The 10,152-nt window shown below is 49.4% G+C and overlaps 1 protein-coding gene across 1 annotated transcript; it reads right to left on the reverse strand.

The window, feature by feature from the left end:
- Positions 1-1,009: 1,009 nt before the first annotated feature.
- On the reverse strand, positions 1,010-9,495 carry AMER3 (APC membrane recruitment protein 3). Its single transcript, XM_047720087.1, has 2 exons — positions 9,324-9,495; positions 1,010-3,530 (listed from the first exon to the last, which is right to left on the reverse strand). Exon 2 carries the CDS (start codon positions 3,508-3,510, stop codon positions 1,072-1,074), a length of 2,439 nt encoding a protein of 812 aa, XP_047576043.1. The 5' UTR covers positions 3,511-3,530; positions 9,324-9,495; the 3' UTR covers positions 1,010-1,071.
- Positions 9,496-10,152: the final 657 nt, after the last annotated feature.

A 10,152-nucleotide genomic window follows, 5' to 3' on the forward strand; every position in this document is an offset into this window, starting at 1 on the left:
GAAGAGGGAGGCAAAGATGCTGACAGTGTGGAGGGGTGAAAATGGCAGAGTTGTGGACAATCAATCAGCTTCTTCCCTAAGAACATTTTGCCATCCTTGGCTTCATTTAGAGAAGTCGGGGAAAATTATTGGTCTGATTTGTGACCGAGAATTCACCAACTCCTATTGACTAGGGTCTGCAGGTTCTAGCCCTGGCAGAGTTGCACAGTAACACATGTTGTCTGCTGATTCAAGGTTTTTAATAAGATGAGGCTGTTCCTGCTTCTTATTCCCATAAGAAGTCCTTCAGAACCCCAGTACACTGTGGTTACTTGTTCTGGAGATAGAGAGCAGACTGGTGTGGGGTCAGTGAACATTCCTGACCTCATCTACAGTGCCCCATCCTGCTTCTTTCCCACTCTGCATCCCACCCCTAAGCCCTAGGCCACACATTTATTTTTCTCAACCCCTATTGCAGACATCTTGGCTCCCTCAATTGCCATTTATATGATGTACTGTTATCTTCCCATCAGTTTCAAGTCTGAGCTCCTCTCTCTAACATGCTATAGGAGGAGAATCCAGATGTAGCCACTTTACAGCCAACTGGGATTCGAATCTTCATTTCTTTGTGGGGAAATCAGTGAGGCACACTTTCAGAGCAATGGCAGCTGTGCAGCTGTCCTTGGCCTTGGGCTGCACAGTACCTGGTCTGGCTGAACTGGTTCAGGCGTGGATGCCTCCACATTAAAATGCTCTGCTCCACTTGTCTGTGTGCTGCTAACCCCACTCCCCCACAGTCCTCACATTAGGGACAGAGGCTGGAGGTTTCGATGTTAGGTTCTCTTGAATGTGGCCCCAAAGACACAGTTTCTGGTGAGTGAGGGCCCATGCTACAGGTGAGGCTCGGCCATGGCTGGTCTGGGGGCCCTTCTTCCGGCTGGTTGCAGAGGAGGCCTTCATGGACCAGGAAACTATAACAACTTTCTGGGGCACTTGCAGAGGGGGCTCGCTTATACTGGATGTTGGAAGTGAGGTCCAGGAATCCTGGAAGTTGGCCCTGGGGGCTCAGCTGGGTAGTAGGACCAAGAGGGGCTATGAATCCAGCTGGCCCCTAGGTGCTGCCTGTTCCACAGCCCTTGAACTGAGCTGAAGGGGCTGGTCATCCATAGAGACACGATAAGCCTGGGCATCCATCCTGGTGGGCTCCACCCTGAGCCGGCTAAGGTCCAGGATATGACCTGGGCACCTCTGGTCCTGTGGGCTGTGGAGAGGATTAGCCAAGGAGGGCAGGCCACATACAACTGGCATGCTAGGGAATTTGTTAGGCTGTTTCTGCTGAAGAATATCAGGGCCCCTGGCCTGAGGCTGCCTACAGAGCCCATTGCTTGTGTCCTGCCTTGACAGGTGTATAGTAGGGGGTTGGTAGTCTGGGTGGATGTGCAGGGCTGCCACCTGGGCCACACAGCCTATCAGGGGGGGTTCTACATCAAGAGTGGTTCTTCCAGGATCTGGCCTCCAAGGATCTTGGAAACACTTCAAATTCCCAGGAGGACTGGGCTCTTGGAAGCCAGGCCAAGGGTTTGGGATCTTATTTTTGCTGGAAGTGTCTGTTGTTGCAGAGGCTTCACACCCCAAAGAGGAAAACAAGACTTCATGACAGCCTTGCGTCCCTCCTTCCCCAGACACTTGTGCACACTCCATAGATGAGTCCTTAGATGGAGTGCTGGTTCCCTGCTTGGACCCTCCTATGACCTTGCTCTCTCCAGCAAGCAGGCCCTTGGAACGTGAATGTGCCCACAGCTCCCATCTGCTGGGTGCTGAGCCTACAGTAGTTTTACCTGCATCTGAAGCCCCAGGCCCCCTGCCCTCCAGTTTCACTGGATCTGGGCCCTTTTTCTCAGAGCCAGCTCCCAGCTTCTCTGCTTGTCTCCTGGGTGAGGCTGCAGTTTCTCCAGGAGCTGAGGCAGGTGGGGTACGGAGTTCAGGGCCACGGCGAAGCCAGTTGATAATGCCCATGGTGATGGCAAGCTCGGTGTCACAGAGCTTTAGCAGGCACTCCTTGCCCTTCCAGGAGCTTTGCAAAAATCCCTGGCTGAGCAGATCTGGCCCTGGTGCTGGGGCCAAGTTCTCCTCTGCCCCCATGTGGAAGCTGCACATGGACAGTGGTGCTCCTAGTGCTGGCCCTGACAGACTCTCAGACACACATAAGTCATCATCCAGGCTTGGGCCTATAGGGCCCTCGCTCGGGTCATAGAAGAGCTCATAGAGGGCGTCTCCACTGTAACTGTCCCGGGGGAAGGCAGCTGCAGGTGTGCCTGGGCTTGAAGCCTCCTTCTTGTCCTCCTCAAGGCCAGGTGAGAAGGAGTCATAGTAGCCCTCATCACTTGTGGACACGGATTCCGGCTGTTCGCTCTTAGGGGTACCTGTGTCTATGGAGCTAGCTTTGGAGCCACTGTGGGGGTCCCTGCTGGGACACAGGGGTAGCTCAGCAAGCCCAGCTGCATCTAGCCTGGGACGGTCTGTGTCTGTCCCCTGGGGACCCCCCAGCCATGGCCCTAGTAGGGCACGGTGCTGCTGCCTCACAGAGTGATTCACACTGTCCCAGAACTTGGCAAAGTCAGACATCTCATTTTGGGCAGGTGATGCCAGCTGTTCTACACTGCCCTGGAAAGGGCCCCTAAGAACCTTGCTTTCAAGGATCTGGGATACCTGGGCTGGGCTCTCTGGGCCCTCATTCAGTTCCAGTGATGGCACTGAGCTTTCATCTGCAAAGATCTCCCCACAACCTGTGAGGGAGTCAAAGCTCTTGAGTGAGGCCACATCCTCACATAAGGCCCTGCAGAGGTCAAAGGAAGAGTCAGGCAGGAGCTCACTGTCAGATAGGTCCTGGCACAGGCTGTCTGGCCCCAGTCCCTCACCTAATGGGAAGAAAGTTTTGCCTGGCTGCCCACCATCCTCTGATGGCTCCCCAGGGGAAGACAGGCTCTCACCCTTGGTCACTAGTGAGGCCAAGTTCTCAGTCTTGTTTCTGCGAATGTGGAATAGGTTCCGAAAGCACTTCTTAGGTCGTTTCAGGGAGATCCTCTTTCTTGGGATGCTCTTGGCCACAGCTGGCACAAAGGGCATCTGGGGCACAAAATGGCGGTAATCAATCATGCGTTGGCTGCTGGGGGGCCCTGGGAAGCTTGCACTGCCCACCAGCTGCCCTGTGGCTGTGCTTGCGCTGCCAGCCTCAGGCACACAGTCATGAGTCTTGCTCTTTCGTACCAGTTTGAAGGTGGCCCCACAGAAGGTTGCAGCCCCCACCTCGGGTTCCAGCTCTGCCCCATTGTTGGAACATCTGTCATATCCTTGGGTGCTGGGACTAACCTGTGGGGCCCTTTCACAGTAGGGCCGCTGTTGCCCTCCTGGTGAGACTGACCAGGGACTTGTATTCTCCCTGGCCAGAGCAGTGGCTGATGGATCTAGGAGTTTCTCATGGGAAATCTGCAGGCTGGATTTGATGAAGGTCTTCCCTCTCTTCAGCTCCATGCTGCCAGTGCCCCAAACTGCTGTGAAGGAAAGCAGGAGACACTTAGTATCCAAGATGGAGGCCTATGGCTCTAGAAGACCTCTGCCTATGTCTGCTTACACTGTGGCCTTGTTGCTGAGTGGTGACAACTAAATTTGGATCCTCTGCAGAGGCAGGGAGAGGGAGATGAGAATGGCCTCACCCATGCTCACTGCTCCAGGGCTGCCCACTGCTCCACAGAAAACTGATGTTAGAGAAGCTAAATCACATGCTTAAAGTCACACAGTGGAAGCTGAATTGAGAGCAGACTGGGGTCTGGTGTTCTTGTGTCTGTGATCTCTCAACTCAACCAAGCATCCTCTCAGACTTTATCTGGCCAAGTCAGATTCCCATTTCCAGGCCCAAGCACTCTACAAATAGCACCACAACCTTACAGTATCACAGCCTTTCTGAGTGAAGAAGCAGTGGATTCAATAAATAAGTTCCTGCCTTCATCTAAAAGACAAAGCTCAAAGGAAAACCCAAGCCTGCCTTCTGGGATGGACATGGGTGCTTGTCAGTTGGAAGGAAAGACACATACCTTGCCCTCCAGGGCTACTGCATCTGTCTGAGGAAGCAAGACTCAGTCTATACAGAGACCATCAGGGCAAGGCACAACCAAGCATCTAACAGTGCATGCTGGGTCTGAGCACTGAGAAGAGAGACAGCATCATGGTAGAAGACCAAAGTGAGGAGTCAGACATGAGACCAAGACCAGGCAGGTTAGATAGACACAGAACATGATGGGCTGGAGATCAGGCAGGTATCACTTTCTGTGCACACCTGAGAAGTATTGATGTCTGGAGTGCCATCCAGAGTGCCACCCAGATGGATGCCCAGTCTAATCTAATGGGAAAGACTGTTGGGATTGATTACCAATGTCTGTCCTGGGTGTGTGTGGGGAAGCCAGTAAGAGTGTTATCTTGACCATTTTTGAATAGCTGGGGAGTGTGACCTTCCTCTGAGATCAGTGAAGAGCTATGAAAACCTTCTGAGTGAGTGGGTGTGTAGAAACAGTAACATAACAAAGTTGGTGGTCTAAGACCATTTTTCTGACCTTTGAGTGGAGGACAGAATAAATTAGAGAGAAGTTTTGAGCAGAGAAGTTTCATAAAAGGTAACTAAAGTGGGCTAAGTATGTGGAGATAAGATCCAGATGGAAGCTATGTCATAAGTCACAAAAAAGAGAGGTGAAATTATATAGGGCCTTTCAAAGGCAGAAGTGCTAGGACCCAGCCACTGAATAAAGAGAGAGAAGTCATCAACACTGAGGAACAGTAAATACTGACTCAGAAGTGGGAAAAGGTAAGGAAGTAGAAACTGAGTAAAGGCAAGGAAGGGGCCTGTGCCAAGAGCTGGTTTGAGAGAGAGAGAAGCAAGAATCTATAGTTTTAATCATGTTGCTTTTGGAATGTGATTAGAGGCCTACAAGAGTGGAACAAAAGAAGGTGATGCCCAAGAGCACCACCTGTGACCTTCCCTGGACTTTCCCTCTCTGCGTTCTCACTGGCACCCAGCTCACAGCTCAGCCTGTTCCAGCAGCTCTTCCTCTCCTTGGTGATGAGCAACCTGACAGTCCATCCTGTCAGTTTGTACAGGGAAAGATTACAGGAGAGATTTTGGGGTTTCTTTGACTCTCTACAAAGACTTTCTTGATAGGGAGCTCCTGAATTCACTCCCACATAATTTGTAGTCTGTGAGGGAGGGATGCAGCAAGTGTAAAGGCAAGTGGCTCTGTCAGCCTGCATGCCTTTCAGGTCCATTGTCCACACAGATTTGCAGCTACCTTCAGAAAGCTGCTAGACAGATGTAAGCCATATAGGGTCAGCTCTGGAGTCTCTCAAATGCTTAGCCATGAGGACCTGGAGGTGAGCAGAGGGGCTGCCTCACAGACCAGTTAACAACATTAAAGCTGAAGAAGATGAAAAGGGGTGACAAGGTTGTCATTGTAGGGATTCACAGGGGCAAGCTGACCAGCCTCAACCCTACTCCCACCTATGAGCAGTGCTTCCTACCCTGCAGAGGAACACCTGGGACTTCTAGCTGGAGGATAGGAGGAGCTGGCACTGGACCAGGGAAAATGACAGAATCCAGACCTGGCTCTGGGGGCAGCTCAGTTCTTGGTGGCAGCATCCTGGATGGGACAGTGCTTCAAACTGTCTTCTGCTTCTTGTGAGGTGGCATGTGCCCAAGCCTTTCCTACCCTGTATCTGCAGATACCATTTTCATTCCCCATAGTCCTTTGTGGCCTAGATAAGTCCTTCCCCAGGTCTGATGGGTTTTAATATCCACAACATAGTGGATACTATCTAGACTCTGGAGTTGGAGAACCCAGATTTGAGTCTTGGTTACATCTACTTATCCAAGTGAGAGCTTGGCCAATAACCTTATGAGATATACTGCTGTAACCTCCATTTTACAAAGGAGATATTAAGGTCCAGAAAAGTCAATAGGTTGGTTCAGTTTAGCCATGCGGTAAGTGACAGAACTAAGATTTGAAACCAAGCCCATCTAATTCTGATCATATGCTCTTAATCATGATAGATATTCTATGAACCAACAGCCCAAACTCCTCTTCATGGGAAATTTAAAAATCAATTAATAAATGTATTTTTATGAAGAATTTCATTGGCAAGCCCAATGAAAATGGTGTTTGAAATCGAAAGTATAGTGCACGCAAATTTAGAAAAATTATAATTGAAGATAATGTAATTTCTATGACATGAAATTTTAGAGATATTTATTATGAGATCTCTTTTCTATGTTTTAGACAAATCTTTTTATTACTATGCTCTTAGGAATAACTTCAAGTGGCATGATAAAGATTACTTCACTGTGTGAAGAAATTGCAACTACAAGAACTGAAATGGTTTATCTGATACTTTAGGTGATATAGAGATCAGATCTCTATAAATAAAACTGATTTCTTACTTCTTAATTCAGTTAACTGATTTAAAATCACAAAGAACTAGAAATTTCACTATATTCTGAACTTGGAAAATAAAGTCTCAAAATAGCAGTCATTTCTACAGATGGCTGGACTCAGTGTCACTGATGTTGCCAACGCTGTTTCCTGAGTTCATTTAACACTTTGGCACATTGATAGGGAAATAAGCATTAAGATTCAGAATAATGATTGAGAAACTTGCTAAATACTGGAACAATTATGTGACATTCAGTGTATGTTCAGTCCAGATTCTACATTAAAATATTTTATCAGAGCCTGACTCTTTAGAAATGGGTCCATTTGTGACATGGGTTGGAAATCCCTTGGGGGGCCAGAGGGCCCACTGCCGAACTGGAGGAAGCTGAGCAGTCACCTTCCATGACAGTTCTCAGGGGCAAAGTAGAAATTATCTGGATAGCCAGATGTTGACACTGTCATTGCCTGAAGGCAGAGGTCAAATATGTCGAGGTTTCCAGCTGCAAAAATTCACATTCTGCTTTGTAACTCTCTAGCTAAAGACCTCTCCAGTGGTGCTCAGCATGAAACCTGAGAGGGAATCCTTTACCATGTTCCACATCCCTCCCCAAAAGAAAAAGTAGCACTGTCCCTTCCCCGGTTTGGTGCCTTCTAATCTGTAGCACTCAGTGATCACTGGCTCCTCATTCTGTTGCTTGCTTGGTATTCTTACTCCCCAGTGAGGTTGAAAATTCTCTAAGATTCAGGATTCTAAATGCCATTGACAGTGAGCTACTGCTTATTTAAATGAAGTATTTATGCTTTTGAGACATTTTAGCCACATATTTATGCTTAAATTTTCTAAATAGAATGCTGAATCTGGCATTTTTTTTTTGAATCTGGCATTTTTAATTCTACAGTTATACACACCATTCTCTGAGACAGGTCTCAGTGACACTAAGACCTTGGACTGAGTCTTGCCTCTCTAAAATGAACTTCCAAATTCCATGAGAACAGGGACCACCTCCTGTATTTATTTAATCAACTCTGATTCACAGATGTGATATTTAAACCAAGATCTAAAGGACAGTGGAAAACAACCAGGTAAGAGATGTGGGAAACATATTCTAGGCAGAGGGGACATCCCTCGGGAAAGGCCTTGCCGAGCAACGGATGAAGAATATTTAAAGCTCTGAAAGCAGGCCCAGATGGCCAGAGCAGCAAGCCAGTGGGTTGAGGCCTAGAGATATGCAGGGCAGACTGTACCAGGCCCAAGTTCACAGGTTGGGTCTTGGCTTTTATCCTATGCACAATGGACAGCCAACGATCAAGGGTGAGTAACAGGGGTGAATTTTCAGTTTTAACGGATCAGTTGTAAATGAGAGTGGAAAGTAGGCTCAAAGAGTGGAGGCAAGAAAGCAGATTAGAGGTGAACCATGAGAGATTATGGGCCCTGAAAAACAACCTGAGGGTTTTGAAGGGGCAGGGGGTGGGAGGTTGGGGGAACCAGGTGGTAGGTATTGGGAAGGGCATGTATTGCATGGAGCACTGGGTGTGGTGAAAAACAATGAATATTGTTACACTGAAAAGAAATAAATATAAATAAATAAATAAATAAATAAATAAATAAAATAAAAGAAAGCAGATTAGAAGCCTTGCCATAGGGCGCCTGGGTGGCTCAGTGGGTTAATCCTCTGCCTTGGCCTCTGGTCATGATCCCAGGGTCCTGGGATCAAGCCCCACAACAGGCTCCCTGCTCAGCAGGGAGCCTGCTTCCCTGCTTTCTCTGCCTGCCTCTCTGCCTACTTGTGATCACTCTCTCTGTGTCAAGTAAATAAATAAAATCTTAAAAAAAATAAAAAAGAAACCAGACCAGGGCCTAGTGGAAAGTAAATAGTGACAGAGACTTTCCATGTATGCCAACCTTTCCTCTCAGTGTCTTACACAGAGTATGAACTTGCATATGGATTTACTGCAAATTGAGAAAATGAAGTAATTCTACTGGCTGCTTTCTACAAGATGAATAACTTTAACTCCACTACCTAGGATTTTCTTTTCCCTTTGGGAAGGTAATTCTGTCAGTTTCTTCCCTTTTTTAACATAAAAGTGATTGGGCATATCACGGAGCAAATAAAAACCTTGCAGGTACACATATAATAGCAGTGTTTTGGAGATACAAAAATTTTGGCTAATAGTTTTGGCATTTGCCATGCTTTTCCCTGCCCCGCCCCCAACACCCAATAAAATCGCAAGCCTTGAAATACAAAGAGGTGAATGGTGATAGGAAAGCAGAGGCTTCAGAGGGGAGCCCCACCAAGGGACTTCCTGGACATTGGGGTCAGCGTAGGAGGTTATGTATGGGGCAATGCTTTACCTCTGTAGAGGGTGTCTTGTCTAAGCCAAAACCTTCAGGGTGGGTGGAGTGAAGGCTATTGTGGAGAAAGAAAGCCTCGTGTAATGGGGTGGGTGTGGGGTGGGGAATGAAGCAGAAATAGAATCTGCAGCAAGAACATCACCAATTCACCCAATCCCCACGCTGGGGAGACAAAGGACCTTTTGGGGAGCAAAGGTTCTGTTCCACCTCCTCTAAGGAAGTCTCTAGGTGTTCCCGGGCTGCCCGGCTGAAAGAAAATGGGTCTCCAGTCTTATCTGTTCTTTCCCAGCCTCTGCATCCGCGCGCAAGGGTTCTCTCCCCTTCCTTAGCCCAGACGGAAAAGTGTCGTCGCCCCCAGACCCCAGACTCCGTAACATCCGCTCAGGACACTGTGGGGTAGAGAGGGTGCAGACCCTGGTTCCTCCACTCAGTCCGCCCATCGCTCAAAAGAACATACAAAAATTTCCAAATCATCCCCTTTCTCCCCAAGCCTAAATCCTCGGCCTTTGCCGACTTACCGCTGGTGACCGGGAGTGTGGCAGTACGCGGCCTTGGCAGGGCGGAGAGCCGCGCCCGAGCCCAAGCCGCGAGCCGAGCTCAGCACCACGGTCAGCTCCTGGCGCCGCGCGCCCCCGCGGGGTGGGGAAGGAGGTGGGCCCGCGCCCGCTCGCCGAGGCTTGGAGGGGCGGGCCGTTGTGGCAGGAAGCGGGCAGGGAAGGGTTAAGTCAAGGGAGGGCTCGGGGTGGGGGCGGGGCGGAGAGCCTGTTAGCTTCCGCCGCAGCCCAGCGCCGCTGGGGGCGAGGTGAAACGCGCTGGGCCCGGGTGGAGGTTGCTCTCGGGGAACTGTAGCCTCGGTGCCACCCGGACCTCGGTCAGTCTCGCTTTATTAAGTATTTCTTCGATCTCTGTCTCTGACTTTTGGCAAGGCTGTGGTTTTTCATTCCTCAGGCCCAGCTGCGGATGCTGCTGGGATGTACAGCCTCGCAGTGGTCTCCCCTGGTTCCAGACCGCAAGCCTGTGCAGTGGTCCGAAAGCCTTAGAGTGCACAGGTGTGGGTACCCTGATCTCCGCAGCTCGCAGCGTCCAGGAAGATTTAATCCCAACCGTCTCGGAAAGGTTCCATCACACGGGGCCTAGTCCAGATTCCTACCCAGGATTCAGAGCGGGTCTGGGGCAGGCCAGTCTCCTAATGCGCGGCAGAAGTCTTACAGAACCTTCTTTACAGAGTGCCTTCCTTGGATCGGATTATATTATTTATGGAAACAAGGCACTTCCTTTACTGCTACTCATTGTGTGAGGTGTTCTGTTGCTTTGCCCTGCAGCAGTCTTGGGAAGAGCAGAACCGTG

Source organism: Lutra lutra, chromosome 3 (assembly GCF_902655055.1).
Source record: "Lutra lutra chromosome 3, mLutLut1.2, whole genome shotgun sequence".
In the NCBI taxonomy this organism is placed as follows: domain Eukaryota; kingdom Metazoa; phylum Chordata; class Mammalia; order Carnivora; family Mustelidae; genus Lutra; species Lutra lutra.

What these genes read in the sequence shown, in the direction of transcription:
- AMER3 (XM_047720087.1), bottom strand. Translation starts at nt 3,510, where the DNA reads ATGGAGCTGAAGAGAGGGAAGACCTTCATCAAATCCAGCCTGCAGATT.